At 54.2% G+C, this 21658-nt stretch overlaps 1 protein-coding gene across 1 annotated transcript in view; it reads right to left on the bottom strand.

Annotated features, from left to right (window-relative positions):
* TGFBI (transforming growth factor beta induced) overlaps positions 1-20980 on the bottom strand; it is a 32626-nt gene extending 11646 nt beyond the window's left edge. Inside the window, exons 1-7 of the mRNA XM_072841099.1 lie at positions 20826-20980; positions 16188-16286; positions 6372-6436; positions 4493-4653; positions 3990-4154; positions 3578-3724; positions 1370-1511 (exon numbers count right to left, since the gene is read on the bottom strand). Coding sequence (XP_072697200.1) covers positions 1370-1511; positions 3578-3724; positions 3990-4154; positions 4493-4653; positions 6372-6436; positions 16188-16286; positions 20826-20959 — 913 coding nt within the window. The 5' untranslated portion in view covers positions 20960-20980. The remainder of the gene's footprint in view (positions 1-1369; positions 1512-3577; positions 3725-3989; positions 4155-4492; positions 4654-6371; positions 6437-16187; positions 16287-20825) is intronic.
* Positions 20981-21658: the final 678 nt, after the last annotated feature.

Here is a 21658-nt window from a genome sequence, read left to right as displayed (position 1 = left end):
CCCTGGGAGGGAGACCCGGGCCAGGGCTGGAAGCCACTCTTCAAACAAAGCACGCCAGCCCAGGGCTGCTTCTTGCCTGTCTGCCAGCCCAGTAGAAACAGCTGAGCCTGTCCGGCTGGACTCCTGTCCCTCTGCCTTTGAGCCTGCCAGGGACAGCCCCGTACTGAGGGCCCTTGCTTAGAGCCAACGGGTTACTGGGGGTGAGGGGGTGCTGGGGGGCTGTGCCAAGGGGGTAGATTAGAGCTGTTTTTTCTTACAGTAAGAGTTCTGATATCTACAAAGATGAAAATGTGCTCTGCACAAAACAGGTTGCAGGGAGACCACAGCTCTAAACAAAAAGTTCAATACGCTGAGATGCACCCAAGGCTCCCTGCCGGGGGCACTTATGCCATAGCCCTCACCACTTCAGTTCCCATGACCTGTTTTTAATCCCAGCTAGGCTTCAACTTCTTTGAGGACAAGTCTGTACCATGCACCATTTGTAGCCTTGGTCCCTGCCACAGGCCAGGCTCAGAGGTGCCATGACATTTGGACACAACAGATCCCCATCTATGCTTTCAGAAATGTGCCCCTGCCAGCCCCACATGGCTGCAAGGAGAACATTTTACATTTATAGGGCATCCAAAATGCAGCAGGTATTTTAGATTGTACATTCTGAAGGTGAGTTTAATAGACTGAAAAGCAATGAAGTCATCCCTGGGTTATATTTGGGAGGAACAGTGTGGTTGGGGTACACAGGGGAGCTGGGGCCTAGTCCTCTCTGCAGGGGTCAGCAGGGCAGCAGCTCAGTGGCCAAGCTGGGCCTTCCCTTCCCTCCCCTCTTCCACATGCTTGGTCCTTCCCTTTCCTCCAGCCATAACCCATGCACCTCTAACTCAGAGGCTCTCTGACAAGGCATGGAAGGACCCAGCTATGGAGAGTCAAGATTGGACTATAATTGATTTCTAATCATAATTTTGGATCATCCATGAAGTCCCTGGCTGGACAGGAAGAGTTCCAGGGTCAGCACAATGGCTCCATTCCAAGGATGCCAGGACCTGCCATCACCTTCTCTCACCAAGCTGCTGCCCACATGGCAGCCTTGCTCAGGCTTTGATCATTCGAGTCTTTAGCGCTTTCTGAGTCTGGCCAGGGTCTGCTTTGGGCCTCCAGCTCCACCTTGCTTCTCAGCACACCTCACTAGAACAAGGCTGTTGGGTTCCCGACTTGCCCCTCTGACCAGGGCTCTGCTCTGGCCTCCGCAGAACCAGCTCCAGCTGGGAGCAGTGGGACAGGATGGCAGGCAGTATGTTCACCATATGCAAGAGCAGGCCTCGGGCTCAGGCTGGCCACCCCAGTGAGGCAGCAGTAGGAGTGGAGGGGTGCTCACCTCTTAGGGCTTCCGGGTCACCCAGGATCCTGTTCAAGGTTTCAGCAGGGATCTTCTCGAAGGCCTCATTGGTAGGGGCCAGCAGTGTGAACTGGCCATCACCTTCAAGCAGGGTGTTGAGCCCAGATGCAGCCACGGCAGCCTGCGGGGCGGGGAGGGGATGGTGTGCTCCCTGAAGGCTCTGGGATGCTCTGCAGACAAGAGGCACACACGGCCTTGCCAGCCCTCCCTCAAAGCGCTCCAGGCTTTTGTCCAACCCAAGATGAAATGGCGAGCCAAACCAAAGCTCACCTCTTACCGTGGCTTCCGGGAACCTTGCCCGGCCTGCACTCCTACCACTCAGGCCACTTTTCAATTACTTGCTGTGCCTTTGACCTTCCCACCCCCAGGCGGGGTACCCGCCATTCCCTCTACCCTTCCTCTTTTCTTTGCTTCTCTGACTCCTACGCCTTCATTAGGACTTGCCTACCATCTTCTTTCTCTAGGTAGCAACTGCCGCCCTCACCACCCCTCCCTCCCTGCACCGCTCCCAGGCAGAAAGGAGTCTGTTGTGCATGTTTTCACAACTTGCTGTCCTCCACGTTATACTGAACTAGCTCCTGGCCATACTGCTTGTGTGAGTTCCAGGAGTGGAAGGATCCTATCACCCATGTCTACAGAGCAGCCCGAGAACCTTCTAAAAGTAGAAAGGGCTTCCTACTGCTGTTGGATGGAGCTAGGCCCCTCCGGCCAGTCTGCAGCCCTGCACCGTCTGCCCCTGCCTGCCTGCAGCATCCCCTTCCCCCTCTCATGGTGTCGCTGCCTGCCCCCTGGCCTTGCCCACGTCCTCCTTGTGGTTCTTGCTCTCCCCTCTGCCTGCAGTGCTCTTACCGCTCTGCATTTCATTTAACTGGCCATTCTTATCCTTCAGTGCTCAGGTCAGAAGTCACTGGTTCACTGGTTCCAGAGAGACTTTCCCTGGCCACCCAGGGCCACCTGGCCTCTGCCCACCACTCACTGACTTCACCCCGCCCCTCACAGGCCATGACCACCTCATGTGCATCTTGTCTGTCTCCCCAGGAAGAACAAAAGTGCCGCTGAGGACAGAAAGTTGTCTGTCTCATTCACCCATAGGCCCCCGGCACACAGAACAATAGCCAGGACGTAGCAGGTGTTAATGAGGAGGTGCTATGGAAGGCAAGATGGGCATTAGGGAGGTACAGGGGGAACGTCTGTCAAACCTAAACAGTAAAAGGAGGTAACTCAGTGGGGAGCAACCACAATGAATCAAAAGATGTGCCACCAACTTTGCGGGGACACGATTTACCTGCAGACTCCTGACCTAGGAGTGACCCAGAAGGAAAGCAGTGGGGGACGAGCTCAGGGAGCAGGGTCCCCCGCAGAGCCACTTGCTGAGGCCGCCTCAGTGCCAGCCCAGCCCGGGGGTGTTTATGTCTCTGTGTTGGAGATCTCCAGGGGAGGAACCATCCCAGGCCCTCTGGCTGCCTTTGTGGTCAGGGAGTTCTCCCTGAATCAGGGCAAAACCCCTGACGGCGCAGCCTGTGTTCACTTCCTCCAAGCAGCCACTGCCAAGAGCACTGCCCGCCTGCCAGTCCAGCTCTGAGACAAATGCCTGCTGGGCAGGGCAGAGGGAGCAGGATTCCGCAGCCCCAGAAGAGTCAGAAGCCAGGCCAGAAGTTAGACCTAGACTCCCGTGGCCATGCTGGTGGCCTATCTGCTGGTCTGGGCTCCAAGGAAATGTGGGTATGGCTGCAGCAGGGGTCCCCTGGTGGGGACATGTGGTCCAGAAGATGATGAAGCCTGACATCATTCTAGTCCTGTGTATGGGAACTGCCACCTGGGAAGAAGTGTCCCTTCCTGGACACTTCCTGGACACTCTGGAACCTGTGGAATGGGCCCGGGCAGCCCTTGGGCTCTAAGCCCAAGCCGAGGACCACTGAACTTTCCAGGGGAGCCACGGAAGGAGAGCTTTAAAAGGAGAAGGCAGGCAGAGGGAATTTCCCAGCAGAGGATTCTAATGTTCACTGTGGTCTAGCTGAGTGTCTTGACGAGTGGACCCTCCATGCTCACAGGCACTTGGAGAAACTCGCTGTACATCCCCTAAATGCCCATGAACACAGAGCCATCCTCTGCTTCTCCCGCAGGAGGAGGCCCTTTTGAGAGGTGGTGTGTCCCCAGGCCAGGCCCCCTCCCAGGGCAGTTCCTCACCCGAAGGGTTTCGAAGGTGTCTTCGATCTCAATGATCTGCTGGATGTTGTTGGTGATGGTGGAGATGACCTTATCAATGAGGTGTACCACACCGTTGGTTGCGTGGTGGTCGGCTTTCAGCAGCCGGGCACAGTTCACGGTCACAATCTGCCCAGAGAAGAAAGGAGGATGAAATGAGCAGTTCGCATGTCAGAGGCACAGGCTCGAAGCCTCAGTGGGGGAGGGAGGGGGGGAATGACACAGTGCAGAAGCTAAACTAGAGGGTCTGAGGAGAAGCAGGTGCAGGAGGCAGGGAATACTTCCAGCGTACCCCATGTGCAGAACAAAACCCCAGAAACCAGCCCCATGTGCAGACCAGGAGCAGGCGCAGTGTGGACACAGGGCAGTGCTGTGTAACCAGGGGACTACATACCCCATTGGGATAGTGGTGGATCTGGATGCCCGAATTCTGGTACATGGAGGTGAGGGCCATGCCGTGTTTCAGCTCGTCTGTCAGGACTCGTCTGTTCACCATGTGATAGCGAAGGGCATTGAGCAGCTCGATGTTGACGTTGCTCACCAGGGAGTCCAGCACTTCCTAAGAAGGAAGGCCAGGGCAGCAGTTAGGGTGCTGGGGACCACATATTCCAGAGATGGTGGCTTCTTGTTACCCTGGGAAAGGTGCTTCTGAACCCCCGGTGACCCCAGGCCTCCATCTCACCAAGGACCCCTCTTCAGTGAACCCCAATGCCTGTCTGCTCAGTTGGACAGATGGGGCATCGGAAACAACCTGGTGAAGGTATATATTAACTCAACTTCCTGGGCTTTGTCTGAGGGTGCAAGGAAAAAGTTGCCTGCAATGGCAGGAAATCACTACAGAGTGTCATGCTTCCTGCCCACCAGCCACCCCTCTGAGAAGTAAGGCAGTCATCTCACAGCTGGCAAGGAAGCCCAGGCCTCGTTGCTGGGGGCAAAGATGGTGAAGCTGCCGGGCCCTTCCATCTCAGGCCTCAGCTTCTCCGTGCGGTCTGTGTACAGCTGAGTGGTGGTTGATCCGACGACTCCCAGGGTCTCGTAAAGGTTCGAGAGAGGCAGGGCTGCAGGGGCAGAGGACAGAGGAGGGATGGATCTGTGGAGCCCACGCCCACCTGCCCATACCTTCCCTGGTCCACGGAATGCGTGGTGCCTCTGTAGAACGTGTGTGTGGGAAAGCCCAGGGACGACCATCGCTGGTGAGCCTAAAGCTTGTCACATACTTCTTCTTCTCCTTCTTTTTTTTTAAAGTGCTATTTATTTATTTGACACACACAGAGAGACAGAGCACAAACTGAGAGAGCAGCAGAGGGAGAGCAGGGATCCCGATGCAGGGGTCCATCCCAGGACCCTGGGATCATGACCTGAGCTGAAGGCAGACACTTAACTGAGTCACCCAGGTGCCCCCTTATCTCAACCTTCTTACAACAGCTCTCTAGGTCAAATGCCTCCCCGCTCTGATTCTACTAATTGGTCATTTTTCATCAATTTAGCTGCAGCCAAATGAAGCTTCTGTTCATACATTTAAAGATTTATTTATTTATTTATTAGAGAGAAGAGAGAGTGTGTGGGCAGGTAGAGGGACAGAGGGAGAGAGAATCTCAAGCGGACGCCCCACTAAGTGAGGAGCCCGACATGGGGCTCAGTCTCATGGCCTGAGATCATGACCTGAGCCAAAATCAAGAGGCAGTCGCTTAACCCACTGGGCCCCACCCCCTGCGCCCCCGTTCAGAGACATTTACAAAATACTAGCAGGAATGTGCACCCAAAATAGATACCCTAGTTACAAAGGAGGCTTTCAGATTTATCTAGTTGTTGAAACTGGTTTCCTAATGGCCTCTACTGGGATGAAAGAACATTACAAATCTTCCAGGTTCTTTGTATATTTATAAGCAATAAAATGTCATTTCCTAAAAGCCCTAGAATGGCCTGAGGCTTAGGAGACCTTCCCCTCCCATGGGGAGCTCAAGGCCCACGTGACGTGACGGGGGTGGGGGGTGGGGGGCTCTCCCCCAAGGTCATTCTCCACACACCCCACCACTTAATTCCCACTTGTCCTTCCACCTAAGCCCCCACCCTGCCAACCACACCCCTTTGTGACCTTGGCAACAACCAAACTGCCCCTTCCTTTTAAGTTAAGTTCGTCCCACATTCTCAAGGAATAAATAACAAATATTTCAAAGTTAAAACACCCCCTCTGCATAGTCCCAGAGGATGTGCCTGAAGGGAAGCCTCTGAAAGAACTCACAGGTGCCACCTAGACCTTGGCCCTGTGGCCATTCGTGGTTCCCTGGGCCGATGGTGGGTGAGCCTGCCAGGCTTGGGCCACCCCCTCCACCCCCTACCCCCGCCCCCCGTGGGCTCCAAAGGACAGAGTTCCAGTGGAGGGAGGAGGGGAAGCCTGGCACAGGCAGCCGGCTCTCCAACAGAGCTGAGCAGAAATGTGGGTGCCGTGGGAATCATGCCCAGGCCCACGCAGCAAGGCCAGCAGCCCAGCCTGGGAGGCGAGCCTGGGCAAGTTGGACTCGGAGTCTGCTCCACCAGCCTCGTCAGAAGGTCAGTTTGCACAGGAAGGAGCAGTGCAGGAAGCTCCCTGTCCTCAGATTCCACCCTCGGGCCCTCGCCTGAAGCCTGGAGCCAGAGAGCAAGCGGAGGATGTCCACGCAGCCCCGGCGCTTGGACCCCCACATGGATGGACCCCAAGGCCTCTCCCACTGGGCTCCTCCTTCCCCGCCTCCCTCCCCCTACAGTCTGCACCAGTGGGCTGGACCAGCTTACTCACCTGCGGGACAGCCCTTCTCTCCTGGCACCTTCTCATACCCGGGGCAGCACTCATAGCTGATGACTCTGCAGGGAGAGGGGCACACACGTGAGGGCCAGGCAGGGCATCCATCCTCCTCGCTGTCATCAGGAAGAGGGGCCTCCACAGACAGAGGAAGGGAAATGACAGTAGGACATAGGACATCCTGCTCTCGGAGGGGACCATTCTGGAGCAAGGAACTTGTCACTCCTCAGCTTTCTAGAACATTCCCAATGGTTGTCATCCCTATGGCAATCCCACTGGGACTGTGCCAGCAGGTTCCATAGGGGGATTAGAAAATACACCCACCAGGAATGTATCGCCAGCACCACATGTGGCAAACACCACGGTTAGCATTTTTGAGTAGCATTTTTGAGAGGCGGCAGGGAGCAGGAGGGGGTGCCCTGGATCCGGTTGAGTCTGCCACTAACCAACCGGGACCTCTGCTCCCTGGGCCTCCAGGGTCTCCTGCGTCCTCCCTGGGTCTCTGTTGTCCCGTCTGTAAAACGTATGTGTGTATCCTTCAGTGGTCACCAGATTCCATCTCTCACGCTCACCGAGCTCTCTGACTCACTAACCAAGAGGGACAGCACATAGATGACCATTAAGGTTTCTGGTCTTGACAATCAAACTTTACAACTTCTAAAATTAAAATAAAAACAAAGCTCCCCTCTTTCCCCATTTCTTTAAATTGAAAACAAAATCTTAATCAATAACAACATTTATATGGTTTCAAAATGAAAATGTGCAAAGGATTATATCGCACAGTCTTCCCCATCCAACCCCATCCCTCAACCATCCCATCGTCCTTCCAAGAGGCAACTGATACCACCAGTCTGTGAGATTCCTTGGCATCTGGATGAAAAGGAGACTGGCACTTATACAGTTTTAAACTCTGAAATCATTTGGCAGAAAAACTTAAAACTTTCTCTGCTCTCAACTCAGGCCAGCCTATGATGGAATAATTACTGTCCTCTGGAGGTCTGAAATACACAGCCTCGGCTAACCCAATATTCTGGGGAAGCCCAAAAGACAGAATTTCAAATCCTGTTGCAAGGAAGTCTGTGTCTCAAAGCTTATACCTAAGAGGGACTTGCTTCTCATCTATTCCCCAAGTCCTGTGCAAGGCCAGCCTGCGTCCTTTGACAGCCTCGGGACCAGATGCAGTGTCCTGTCCCTTTTCTCCTTGTCCAGGGACTCACCCTTCTGGATAGGAGACAACTCAGACTTGAACTGCAGCAAATTTTACCACAGACCTGCCCACTGTGGGGCTCTCCCAGGATGACCTCACTGGAAGACAGGCAGGCAGACTGGGGAAGGAACAGGGCTCTGGAGTCGGGCAGGGTGCTCTCAATGTGCCCAGGCATTCTGCTCCTTTAATTCAGTTGGAGTCATTTCAGGGAAGCCCTGGTGAGTTATGAGAAGACAAAGCCTAGTTCGTCTCTTGTCCAGGGGGTGTTTCAGAGACAGATTGGCTAGGATTCTCCAGCTACAAGAATCACTTTGCCAGAAGTGGGTCCCCCCAGAAATGGTTAAGGAGTTTGACAAGTCAGACACATCCCTCTTTGCCCTGCTCCCTCTATCCTCCTATCCACTTCGTCCTCCTACTCTCCAGCCTTCCCCCCATCCTACTCCCTTCTAACCTTTCATCCCCATTCCCATAAGGTCTCTACTTTTAAGGGCTAAATGGATTCAGAACTTGCCTTTTGACTGACCCACAATTTTCGTTTTGGAAACTAAAGTCTTCTTTTGCAACAAAAGTAAGATCTGACCAATATACAATTTTTCAAAGGCAACATGGTATCATAGGAAGAGTTCTAGAATTAGGGGACCTGGCTTGTGACCCATCAGTAACGAAAGGGTTTGAAAGGGACCTTGAAGGTCCACTTTTCTCTCAGGGCCTCAGTTGCCTCATCTGTGAAATGAGGTGAGGCTAAACGAGACGATCTCCAAGATTCATTCTAATCTCACACTCATGGTTCTAGTCACTAGGATTATTCCTTGGTGGGCAGAAAAGCTGTCTTTCAAAGGAGAGTGTCTGACGGCTCCTCCCAGCTAAACCTAGGGAGAGCTCCAAGCCTTAGGCCCATAGCCATAGATCCAGGACATGCCCAGGGCCTATCTGATAAACACCAGGGCTCTGTGGCTGAGGTTGGAGAGGCAGGATTAAGGTCAAGTCCACCAAAGCTTAGCTTCTTTCCAAAAGTGCTTGGGTGACACTCCCTGGTACTAGAGAAGCACACTTGGAGGATGGGTCTTCTCAAAGTTCTCCTTGTCCCAGAGGCCCCCGTGCATATGGGTGTTACACACTCCCTGCCTTGGACCCCCTCTCTCCTCAGCTGAGCTGGCCAACAATTCTTCTTCCAGGCTGCTGGCTTTTAGGTTCAATCTCAAAAAAACAAGAGAGAGCTCCACAGCTCAGGAGGCCTCAACAGGATTCCACTGAGGACAGAGAAAGCTAACTCCCCAAGTGTGAATTCCCTAGTCCCTGTATGTTCACTGGGGGATGGGGTGGGAGGGTCGTATGGGGAGAAATGGGGCTGAGGGGCTGGGAGGAGGACAGATATAAGTAGAAAAGTCTCAGTGTGGAGAAGAATACTTCGGAGAGAACCAGAAAGCTGCAAGGGCTCTCAGGGCCAGACCACAGCTGGGGAGGGACAGACCTGGGAACTTCCTGGGATTTGGTCAAGTCTAATCCCTTCTCCACTGTTCTTGGTGATGCACAGATTGGGGGAAAGCAGAGTGATCTGACACTGAGAGGACACAGGTGCTCTCTGTGATGCAGACCCCCCCATCATCAGCACCCACTGTGCCTTTCCAGGTGGGCTCTGCACCTGAGGCCCATGGTGGCTGGACATGGGTGGCCCACTGCCATTGCCAGAGGTCGATCCACCAGCTGAAGGCTTTTTCCTGGTTACATGAACAAGGCTCTGCCAGGAAGCTTTCTTTTCATCCTCCTGCCCTGCTGGCCTTTCCCTCTTCTGCCTTCCTGCTGCAACAGTCTGACATCCTTGGCCGTCTCTAAGCATGCAGGTGTGAGTCATGCCTCTCATCTCCAGCCTGGCAGCTTTCTGGGCTGAGATGCTTCCTCTGCTAGCAGTTTCCCTACTCCCGACTGTCCCTATAATACCAGCTATTCTCACAGCTGCCCTGTGTGGCCCCAGAGAAGCAGAGAGCAGCTGGAAATTACAGATTGAGAAGATAGCCCATTGAGACAGTGTTGACCAAACCTTTCCAGACTAGCAGCGCCTGTTCTCAGCCCAGCATGCCATTCTCCTTGGGCTTTCGCCCTGAAAAGAATAGATGCTGTGGGGGGTTGAGCTGGGTGCCATTACAGGGTCGAGCATCTGGTACCTTCTCTCTAGGATGAACGTAGGAAAGATGGAAACCACAGGAGCCTCCATCTGTATCTCCCCAGTGCCTTGGCCTCCCTGTGTAGAGAGGACCAATCTACTGGTTTCTGAAGCTAATCTCATCAGGGAAAACCTCTCTGATGAGAGGCTCCTGGCTTCTCCTTGACCTAACACAGTCCAATAAGTAAAAACCTCAGTCAGAAAAAGAGTATCTCTAGGACAGTGAGACACTAATATTCTTGATCCAGTCTCCCTGGTCAGAAGAACCATTTGAGGAAGAAGGTGAAGGTGAAGAAGAAGGTGAAGAAAAAAATCTAAATGCCCAATTTAGAAAGGCATTTAGATTATGTATTTATTCACAATTATTTATTCATCCATGAGAGACAGAGAGAGGTAGAGATACAGGCAGAGGGAGAAGCAGGTGCCCTGTGGGGAGCCCGATGTGGGACTCAATTCCAGGACCCCGGGGTCATGACTTGAGCCGAAGGCAGATGCTCAACCCCTGAGCCACCCAGGTGCCCCTTACAAGGACATTTAAAGAAGGCAAAGAGCGTCAATCTAAGGCCTTAAGGCTAGAGGTGGCTGGGAGGCTCTGTGCCAGTCCCCTCCAGAGTGTTACTCATGATCAGATGCAGACAGAAGCACTGGTATATCTTTCCCCAAAACAATTTTCCAAGAAGTTGATATAATGGGTTAAAACCATCGCTGCCTCCAAGCGCGCGCCGCGGTCCTGGCCGGCTGTCATGGCTGTAAATGTCTAAGGACTAACCAGACGCTGGAAGTAGGTGGAGCAAGGGATGCAGTCCGAGCGCCAGGTTCCCGCGACAGAAGGTAAACCACTCAGCGTGTCATGATTTCCAAGCAGAACCACGGAGCAAGCGCAGCCTGCTGTCGTCTAGCCATGAAGCCATCCCCATGGACTGCCGGCCCCCAGGGGCCCCTTTTCTGTTCTCCCGACCTCGGAAGCTCAGCCGAGCTTTCCTCAGTCTCCACTAGAAAATCAAAATCTTGAGCTTTTTGATGAAAAAGGTCTCGTGTTAACCCCATGTCCTCCACCAAAGGGCCCACCGCTGAGCAGGGCCAGGCTTGGCCATGAGGAGGACAGAGCCTTTAAGAACTTGATGACAATCCGTTTGTATGCAGTGTGCCAGGGCATTCTGGGGGCCCCTGGACACTGGCTACGTCTCCTCAGCTCCCATGCCCTTTATCTGAGCAGGGGGTCCCCTTGCAGCCGGGGAACAGAATGATCACCAGATGGGGGTGAGCAGCCGGGAGGAGGCTGGGGACTCTGGGCCAGAAGGGCCTCTGCTGCCCCTCTGGAGACCTTGTCTCTGGGACCCTCAGGCAGGGAATTTAGGGCTGTAGACAGCTACGTGGGGCGATTCACTCAGGCCTTATAGGGCTGGTCACTTATGCATCTCCCCATGCAACTAACAGCTGCTGGGTTGGTTTTTTGTTTGTTTTTTAAGATTTTACTTATTTATTCATGAGAGACACAGAGAGAGGCAGAGACACAGGCAGAGGGAGAAGCAGGCTCCATGCAGAGAGCCCAATGTGGGACTCGATCTCAGGACTCCAGGATCACGCCCTGAGCCAAAGGTGGACACTCAACCGCTGAGCCACCGAGGTTGATATATACTAAGTGCTCAGTTGTTGAGCCTTTTTTGGAAAAACTCCAGGTATAATGAGAATTGAAGTTTGGTTAGTAACTTTACTGAAAGCAACGTCCTGCATGAGCTCACCAATCAAATCACAGTGTGACAACACGATTCCCCCATAAACCACCTACAGAAAGCAACAGATGGGGCCTGCATGGGTTTCCCATTGCTACAGTAACAAATAATCCCACATCCAGTGGTTAGAACAACACAAATTTATCATCTTACAATTCTGGATGTCAGACCCAGAGCGCGGCCTTAAGAGACTAAAATCAAAGACTGCATTCCTTTTAGCGGCTCTGGGGGAGAAGGTATTCCTTGTCTTTTCCAGCTTCTGGAGGCTGTGGTCACATCACTCCAACCTCCTCTCCTCTGGCTCTGGCCTTCCTGCCTCCCTCTCATAAGGACCCTTATTACCACACGGAGCTCACCAGTTAACCCAGGATAATCTTCGCCTCCCAAGATCCTTAACCTAATTGTATCAGCAGAGGCTCTTTTTCCTTCAGTTACAGGTTCAGGGATTAGGATGTGGACACCTGTAGGGGGTCGTTATTCTGCCCACCACGGGGCATTACCCCAGACGGCACAAGGAGTCACGGAAATACTCACCAGAACACGATCCCCTGTCAGCTAAGCCGCCTCCCTGGAATTTACAGAGTGGGACAGAACCTTCAGGAAATCCTGTACAACAAAGGTGTTGGGTGAACCCCTGGTGCAAGATACATGTCAAATCTCGGTTGTTTGGAAGGACTTTATCCGTGGGGTCCCACGTGGCTGCACAGGAATGTAAACAGGGAAGGAAGTGCTGCTATGGGCCTGGGGACAGCCTGGCATCCCCGGCTGGTTTCTCTCTGTCCTCAGGGACCAAGGTTGTGGGACACAGGAAAGGAGGAAAAGGAGGGTTCTTCTTTGGCTTCATAGCGGACGTCCCTGGGGGTCCTGCCAGCACAAAACCTGCTGGAAAGAGCCGTGCCAGCTGATGGAAAGGCCCAGCTCTACCCCAGCTGCCTTCGGTAAAGGCTGGATCTTCAAGCCTAAATGCAGTGCAGAAGCAGAATTAATATCTCAGCCCTTGAACAGAGCAAGGCTTGCTCCTAGGAAAACGGGTGTGCCCTGCCACCTCATCTCGGCTTTCCAGAAGGGCTGCTGAGCTCAGGAATGTACTGTTGCTCACGAAACAACTTCAAGGCTTGGGGAATGCACAGCTACCGGCCCTACCTGCTGGCTCCCCCGCTGGTGGCGCCTGTGCCACACATGCAGGACGTCTGAGCTCGGGCTAGGACTATTGCATCCCCATGATCTCAACCCCGATCTGACTTGGCTGCTAAGTAGGCCTCCACCTCGTGGGGCTCACACAAAGGAGGCCTGTTGGGAGGCAGCAGGGCTTCCTGACCACAATTTCCTGCACCGTCGCTCAAGCTGCTGCACATAAAGTTTTTATGGTGACTGATCAGACTGGGGCCTGGAGTCACAGAGTAGGATGCTGTCTCCCTCTCACCCCCAGCCCTCTTTGTTTGATTAACTATTGTAGCACTCTGGTGCTCTTCAGGATCTGGAATAAAAGCTAATGTGAATTTGCAAGTAATAAAATCCACTCACATCGCTAAATAGGGGCCCACTGGTAACCACGTCCTGTAATAAAATCCAGATGGGAGGCTTGACAAGTGGCACCAAAGACTCAGGTTCTTTTCTCCTTGAAACTGCAGAAAAGCCACTGTCTGAAGACAATGTAGTGTCCTCCGGCCAGAGTACAGAGTGTGGCTGGTCCCCTCCCTCCTTCCATGGAGCAGGAGTCCAGGGCCTCACAGAAGCAGACAAATGGCTCCAGGCTCTGGGTCTCTGTGTGACTGGACACTGCAGAGTCTTCACCCTGTAGCCCTGGGCTTGGTGCCATTTGTGTCCTTTCAAATTTCAATGCTTCTTCTCCTAGGTGACCTGTGCTGCCTCTTGCCCTGTGATACTTTGCCTCCCTGCACCCTAACACACACCTCTGCTCCAGCCTCTTCCCTAGAGTCTTGCTGAGAAAATTCTCACTGCCCAAGCTGGCCCCACGTGGAGACAGTCCTGTTTGCTCCAACCACAGCTATGCTCCCCATTTCCCAGTCTGGTCTAGACCCAAATAAATGTACCTGGGGATCCATTTTCACAAGGCTGATGTCATCTCCAGCCAACACAGCCCTTCCCCTCCTCCCTTCCTGACCATCTATGGCACCGAACCCCTGGGGAACCGATGGCAGCTCTCTCATGGGTTTCTGTCCCTGTCCATAAGTGAGGTGCAAGGCCAATCCATCTCAGTTCCCTGACAATGAGGATGAGTTCCCCTTTCCCTCCCTGCGCCCTCTGGACCTCTTCCAAGTCAGCTCCACCTTCCTGACATTGCACATGGTGTTCCAGGAAGGGACCCTCTTGTCCTGGATTGTGCACTTTTATATCAGCCTGTATTTTCCTATCCTCATTTCCTCTTTTTGATGTGGCCCAAAGCAATGGCCACATGGAGGAGTTGAATGTGCACACCATCCCCTTCTGGCTTTATAAGCCCTTGTCAGCATCTGCAACTAGGCTCTGAGAGCTGTGTGACCCCACGCTACACCCCTTTCCCACTCACAGCCCACTGTGGCTGCTGTACCACAACATCACCACTCTCTCAGAGCTATGCCTGCCCAGAGGGAAGAATGGGTCATTGAGAACACTTGCCAACACACAGCTGCGTGGCTGTGCCCTGTCCTGGCACACAGATGGAGAAGGGTGTAGGTACCAAGAACCAGCGAGCCAAGATGACTCACCATTGACAGCAGTGTCAGCTGGGGCACAGCCAGGCAACGTTACCAAGCTACTGTCAACCGGTCAGGCCAATGCCCCCACATAAGGCCACCCAAATGCCGCCCCACTGCCAGCTTGACATCACAAGCCGGTCTTACTTTTTAGGGAAATTGAGACTAACAAAAATGTGGAACTCCTGAGACCCAAAGGCTCTGGGATGGAGAAGAGCTGTTTGCTTGGTACCGGTCTTCTTCAGTCATCTTCTGAGAAGCAGTTATATGCAGCCTTGTTCTATGCTTAATTAAGGAATTAATTAACTGTTTAACTGAGTAGATAATACACATACATGGGGGAAAAAAATCAAACAGTACTATAGACTTTTTTTGATTTGTTTAACTGGGGACACCAAGGAAGAATGTATGGTATGGAATTCACATAATCTCTTTTTGTCCACAGCAGCAAGAACTACTGCTGGGTGTTGATTCACTGAATGCAGAAGTTGTGTCCTATTAGCTCACTCACTCCTCACCTTTGAGGCTGGGTATGGTCAAGCAGGAGCCAGCAGTCATGGGTCTGCCCTACGCAAGCTCCCAGGGAGCTGCTGGTCTCTCCCCAGTTCTGCCATGACCCCAATTTCTCTCCCTCTCTCTTTTTAAAGATTTTATTTGTTTATTCATGAGAGACACACAGAGAGAGGCAGAGACACAGGCAGAGAGAGAAGCAGGCTCTCAGCAAGGAGCCTGATGCAGGACTTGGTCCCAGGACAGAGCCAAAGGCAGACACTCAACCACTGAGTCACCCAGGCGTCCCCCCAATTTCTCTTGATTCATACCAGGATCCATAATTGCCTAAGACAATCATAATTGCAAGTGGGGATATTTATTTTCTAGGTCCATTTTAAGGAACGAGCACTTTTTCTTCCTCCAACAGGCTATGAAGTGGGAAGACAGATCTACTCAAAAGCAACGTCCCTAGCAATACATTTAAAAATCCCTAGCATGGGAAGGAGTTCAACACAGTAGCTTAGAGGCTCTTAATCTTCCTATTCTGCAGACAAGAGGAAGGTCAGGCCCTCACAAGTGGCTCAGGAGGCTTCTCATTAGCACTTCTTCCCATCTGCAGCACAGAGCCAGCCTTGAGAGCTGCTGTTGACTCGTAGTGCTAAAACAGATTGGGTTGCTGGGGAATTCTGTTAGAACACACATGCCACCCTGTTTCCACAGGCAGCAAGGCAGCTGGGGCAAATGCCACTTCCCCGGGTGCTGCCAGAGGCACCCACAGGCCCTTTCATAAGCACAATGGTCCCTACGCCACTGGCACTCTCACTTCTGCCTGCAGGGCTTAGATCCACAATAACAGCACTTATTAGTGCAAGGCACCCTATTCAGCTTCGCATCTCCATCACTGTACATCCTCGTGATGACCCGTAAGGGAGTCCTTAGTTACTCCCATCCAACAGATGAGGCAATTGAGGGCTACGGCTGTGCAGCAACCTGCCCAGGTAAGTGGCAGAGCCAGCCTTGGAATGGGGGAGTCTTGAGCCTATGCTTTGCTGCCTCATAACACACATATTCCTAGGTACCCAGTCTTTTGGGGGATGTTTACCTCATGGCAGCAGAGCAAGAGTGGTGTGTAAGTTCATCCATGGGCCTTCTTGCCTAGAGATCCAGGCCGGGAGCATCTCCACCGGCTTTGTACCACTTGGTGAGCATGGAGAAGCATCCACACCCCACCCCCACCCCAAGGCGCACTCCATATTTCATGCTTCTTATAATCCCCCATCAGCCATGAAAAATACATCCAGGTCCTTTCAGGAGCCTTAAACATACGAACCCAAATCGGCCAGCTTGCTAAAAAGGCCACTCCCCAGCAACAGTTCCCCGACACGTTTGCACACGCATCTTCATGACTCCTGACGCAGGCTAACCTTTCAGAAGGCCGGCCCAGGCCCAGGGGCCCCGCTGCCGCCAGACATGCAGGGCGGCCACTTTGGTGGCTGGTAGTCTTGAGTGGTTATGGATACTCACGTGGATTTGCCACAGATTTTCCTCTGGTACCACTGCTTGCAGTTGGTGAAGTACTTCTTGTTGGTACCAATGAGCTTCTGCACGGCACACACGTTGGGGCTGAAATGAAAGCGGTGGTGTTGGCAAAATGAGCAGCATGTCTGCCCCACTACCATGTTCTTCCCACCACGTGGGCCCTCCCAGATTATTAGAATGTTCCAGATATGGAGAAGGGACAGTCATCTCAGTGTTGGTTTTGCTGGGTGGCTCAGGGGTAGATACTGTCTCAATCAATTTCCAGTGCCCCTGCAAGTCTCCTACCAAATTTAATTCTGGCCAAGTGTATCTCACACACTGACATAATTTCACCTAATTATCCTTCTTTGACACAGATACTTGGTACGCACAGATAAAAGCATCTTAAAATTTTAAGATCACATATTACAGGTTGTAAAACTAGTCTAAGTCATATGGTTGTGAAGCAAGGCAGCTTTGAGAGAAGCTCCCAGCCTTTCTCAGTACCTCCAAGCCCCACGGAACCAAAATGTCCAAAGGCTCTGACCCAGCACCCTGGAGCACATAGCCAGCCCCACTGTCCAGAGGGGAGGCCAAGGCCTGGACCCAGCACCCCCAGCGGCTCCACATAGACATGCTCTGCGTTCCTAGGCCAGGGGCTTGGCTCTGAACACAACCATGGTGACCATAGTCAGGACCTCATTAGGAAGCACTCTCCCGCTGGACTCTCATTCTTTGACTACTTAGGCTCCAGCCTGATTCTGCTGTCCCCAGGAAGGCCTCCTCCAGTGCCCAGGTGACACACTTCTGTGCACCTCTCACTTGCAATATGGCCCTTATTTGATGCTTGGTACCAAACAGAATCCAACACTGTTCAGAGTACGCATCTCTATTTTTTCCAATTATCCATCAAAGGACGAGGTTCCCTGTCTTGTTCTCTTTTACATTCCAGATGGGTCCTAGCACAGGGTCAGGGTGAAGAAAGAGTTTGGAATGACCTTGCTGAAAATGCTGCTCCCAGGACCACCCACTCAGAGGAGTTCCTCAGGAAGTCTGGAGAAGCTGACTGCAGTGCTCAGGGTTCTGCTGAGAAGCGTCCATCCCGGAGCCATGCAGTTTTGTTTTGTTTTTTTTTAATCAACGTCCCAAGTCATGATCCAGACCATGCTCAGGCCATGTGGTGGGAGGATCTTCATCAGGAGCCCGTGGGGAGAGGAGCTAGCTGTGGCTGTGTTGTGACATTTGGGAGGGGGTCCTCCTGACCTGAGGCGGGAAGTTCATCTGCCCAAGCACAAGCCAGGGGACAGCAAGGCAAAGAGCCTGAGGCTTCCACAGAACCTCCTTGTCCTAAGAAATTCAGATGTCACTTTTACATACCACTCCCTCTGTTACTTTAAAAATGTACTCTGTAATCATCACTTGCTGCCGGGAAGACACAGGTTCTTTGGCAAGAGCTGCACCGACCATCCCCGTCGTGCTGGCTGCAGGAACGTAGGCAGTTCTCAAATACTCAGAGTTGGGTTATTGGGGAGGAGGGTGTGCGGACCCTTTGCTTCCCTGCCCTCTCTCCTCTACCACGTGGATGGCACCTCTTGTCCAGTTTGTGGCTCAGGAGGCAAAGGTGAGTGAATCAGGGAGGCGCACTATAGGTCAGTGAGTCAATGGAAAAAGCAGAAGGCAAGGGAGGTTAAAGGTGCAAACCCCAGGCCAGCAGAGAGGTAAGCCCATGTCCCCTTAGTCCTAGCTGGGTCTGACCAGGTGCCCACAGCCTCCAGAGGATTCTAACCAAAGCCACTTTGTTCCTCTGTCTGCTGCCTGGGATTCACAGGTTACGGCTGTCCCCAAATAACCCTCAGAGAGTCCCCACTGGCCACACTGCAGCCCTAGGTACTGTTTATTGCTGTACAATCTCCTTCCTTCTATGTGGTCGAGCAGGAAACAATTACTGTCGATGAATTCCCTGCAACTTTCCGTAGGCGGTTGGCGAATCTTCAGTAAGTCTCTTGTGGATGTGGCTCCAACATTCCTCCGTGGAGTGAGTTTCCACTGCCCCAGCCCTTTGAGACAGGGGCGCAGGCGGGGGGGGGGGGGGGGGGGGGCTCGCTCTCCCCGCAGGGTGGGAGGGGTGGGCTGCATCCACAGGAAATCCAGGCTGAAGTTTAATCGAAATGACCTAGCCATTTCTGGGCCTCCTGCCTCTGGCACAACAGCTCCACTGTCCAACTTGGATTTGAAAATCAAGTGCTTCAGGAAATCCAGTCCAGTTCTAAATGTCGACAATCTGAAGTGCAAATGCACTTTTATTTCTCTGTCAGTATTTTTTAACCTTTCTCTAGAGCAACATGGATGCAGCGGGGAGTCAGGAGACCACATCACAGTCTCTACCCTCCCAAGAGCTCCCTGTGCTGGAACTCAGTCACTCCACCCCACCAAGCTGTAGTTTCTCCGTCTGTGAAATGGGAGCTCGAACAACAGATCTCCTGTGTCGTGGTGAAGATTTAAGCAAACCGGGGCTGGGGCCAGAGAGTGCTGTGCAGGAGCAAGGCAGGCTTGCTAGTTCTCCTTCAGGTCTTGGAGCCTACTGCGTGGCCTTAAAAAAGCAGAGATTTTTTTTTTCCTTCCTTTTTCACCACTCCTCTCTCTGATGGAAAGACTGGGTCTTGAACAATGTCATGCATTTTCCCCAGGGCGCCACACCCATGTACAAGGCCAGGCACTCTTGTGGCACTTTCAGGGACAGTTAGATCACAGTAAAGGCAACCGTACCTGCAACCATTTTGTCACAGGTCATCTGCCTGCACACCCGCACTTTACCAGGCATGCGGATGGTGCATGGGTGGCCTCTCAGACCATCCTGCCCATCGCAGATCTCTACAGGCCTTTCCAACTGCACCCCAAGAAGTGAAACAACAGGATCAGCCTGCAGAGGCCGGGGGAGGAGGGGTGCAGAGGAAGTTAATCTAATATCTGAAATGCATAATGAAGAACACTTGCTTTGCAAAAAAAAAGGTAGTATTTTCCAGGTGGTCGGTGTCTCTTCTGAGCTCCGAAGGGAAGGAGGTTTTCCGTAGAGACGATTCTTGGTGGAACCCTGTCAACACCTTCGGGGAAACTTCACTCTAGTGTGCACAGAGACACCATTCTGCGTGACAGTGCTGCAGGGCGTGCTATCCGGATCGTCTCCTGACTTAGTGGCTAAGATATGGAGGGAACAGAAACCTCCCAAGCAGATTGCGGCACCCAAGCTGAATATGCTTCTTTGGCAAGAAAGGCAGGAGGACAGAGCTGAGCTGGGCACAGACAGTGAGAATGTCAATGGCACACATTTTGACTTTTAGGCCTCATCTGCCCCTCAACTTTCTGAGCTGGCCCCTCAGCCTTCTGCACACACAGCCTAAATCCAAGATGATTCTCCCCTTTCCTAAAGACCCCTGGGCATGCCCTGGTGCTCTAGTCTTTCCAGGAGGACACCAAGGCTGTGGCTCACCCCACTTGATTCCTCTCTGCAGAAATCCCCCTCCCTGCAGCCCTGGGCAGCAGACAGGCCAAGTGAACCCATATACAAGGCCACAGGCAGAGGGAACAAGGATGACAGCTCCCTGTGAGGGCCAGCCTGCACCTACCCCTGGAGTCCTCCTCAGGGCACAGAGCCAAGACTTTGCAAGGCCTCTGAAGTCAACTCTAGTCACCCCCAAAGTGGGTTTTAACCTGAGTATACCTCTGCCAGTCATGTGGCAGTCTGGGCCCTACTGGGTTCGAATGCCAGATCCAATAGCATCTGAACTCCTGCTAAGGCCCAGTGGCATGTGGGCCACCACGTGACTTTATCCACATAAGAGTTTTACCTAGTTGTGAAAAAGAGTTGGTGCAACCAGGTAGGCTGGAAGCTATGGCCAAGCCTGGTTAAGTGTGGAGCAGGATGGCTCAGTTAGGGATGCAGAGATATCACCCATCCCTGCCCGCCCGGGTCTGGGCCCACGTCTGCCTGGGTTTGCCTCCTGAAGCCAACACACTGTCAGCGTCTGCAACGATAATATCCCACATTTATAACCCCAGCTTTCGTTTTAAGGCAGGTTCCAATCGGGGCTCCGGCGCATCCTGCAGGGCTGTAGGAAAGCGATGTGTCCTCTCCGGACTCAGTTTCCCAGTCTGCACGATGTGTGCGGGGCCCAGGGACTTCTGCTCTTCACCTGGCAGGGGAGGAGCGGCCACACGGCCAACGGTGCCTGGGAGCACCGCCCGGGGCCAGGTAGTGGGCGTGGGGCCCCGCCAGGTGACCGGGCCTGGCCCCTGGAGGCTGCCAGGCTGTGTGGACCCGGCCCCGCCGGAGTCTGTGCCCTGTGGGGTGGGCTTCCTCTCCCCCCGCCACCTCCACCTCCGCACCGTTATTGGGGCAGAGCGCAAGCCCCTTCCCTCCTCCTGGGACTTGACGCCGAGAGCCCCGGTCGCCCAGCGCTCTTGGCCGGGCGGGCAGAGTGGCCGCTGGGCTGTCGCGCGGGTCCTCCGCGAAGCCCCCGCCGGGCTTGCCCTCCGCCCGCGCCCCCGCGCCCCCGCGCCCCCGCGCCCCCGCGCCGCCGCCTTCGCCTCCGCGCTCCGTCCCGGGGCCCGCCCGGCCCGCGCCACCCCCGCGCGGCGGCCGCTTACCCGTGCTGGCGGCCCCGGAGCCGGCTGTGCTGCAGCACCAGCTGGTACGGCGACCTGGCGGGGCCCCCCAGGGTGGCGGCGGGGCCCAGGGCCAGCGCCAGGGCGACGGGCAGCAGCCGCACGAGGAGCGCCATGGAGCGGCCGGCCGGGACCTGGGCGAGTGAGAGCGCCGCCGCCGCGGGCCCGGTTAAGTAGGCGGCGGCCGCGAGGGGCGGGGAAGCCCGGCGGCCCGCGCCCCCCGCCCCGCCCCGCCCCGCCCCGCCCGGCCCCCCTGGGCTGCGCCGCACCCGCGCGCCGCTCCCGGCCGCGCTCTCCCCCTCCTCCGCCCCGGCCCTCCCGCGGGCTGGGGGGGCTGGCGGCGGGGGCTCCGCACGCCTCGCTCCCCCAGGCCTCCGCTCCCGCAGCCCACACACCCTCCTCATCCTCGCTGCAAAGCTCCGGGGGCGCGGGGCGCGGGGCGCGGGCCCTGCGGACGCCCGCCGCCCTCCCTCCGCGCTGGCCTCCGCGTGTCGGAACCTCACCCGGCCGGCTAACTCGGGAGTAAACCTTAGGGTGGATCCATCGATTGATCATCGACAGAAGCCAGAAATAAGTGCGACCGGCTTTGTTGGACGCTAAGCTCCCCTGGGAACCCGGCAGGAGGGGGGGTCCCTCACCTGGTGCACACTCGTTCTCTGCCTGAACCTCTCTGCAGCACTCTGTGCCTGGTGCTGCAAAGAGACGGAAGGGGCAAGAGTCCTGCCCTGGAGGAGCTCGGAGCACCTCAGCAAATAGTCACGTGGGAGGGCCCTTGCTATTCACCCAAGCTCCTATTAATCACCATCTGGTAGCCA

This window comes from Canis lupus, chromosome 10 (assembly GCF_048164855.1).
Source record: "Canis lupus baileyi chromosome 10, mCanLup2.hap1, whole genome shotgun sequence".
NCBI lineage: Eukaryota > Metazoa > Chordata > Mammalia > Carnivora > Canidae > Canis > Canis lupus.
The sequence above is the reverse complement of the archived record's forward strand: the minus strand, read 5'-3'. Positions and strand labels throughout refer to the sequence as shown.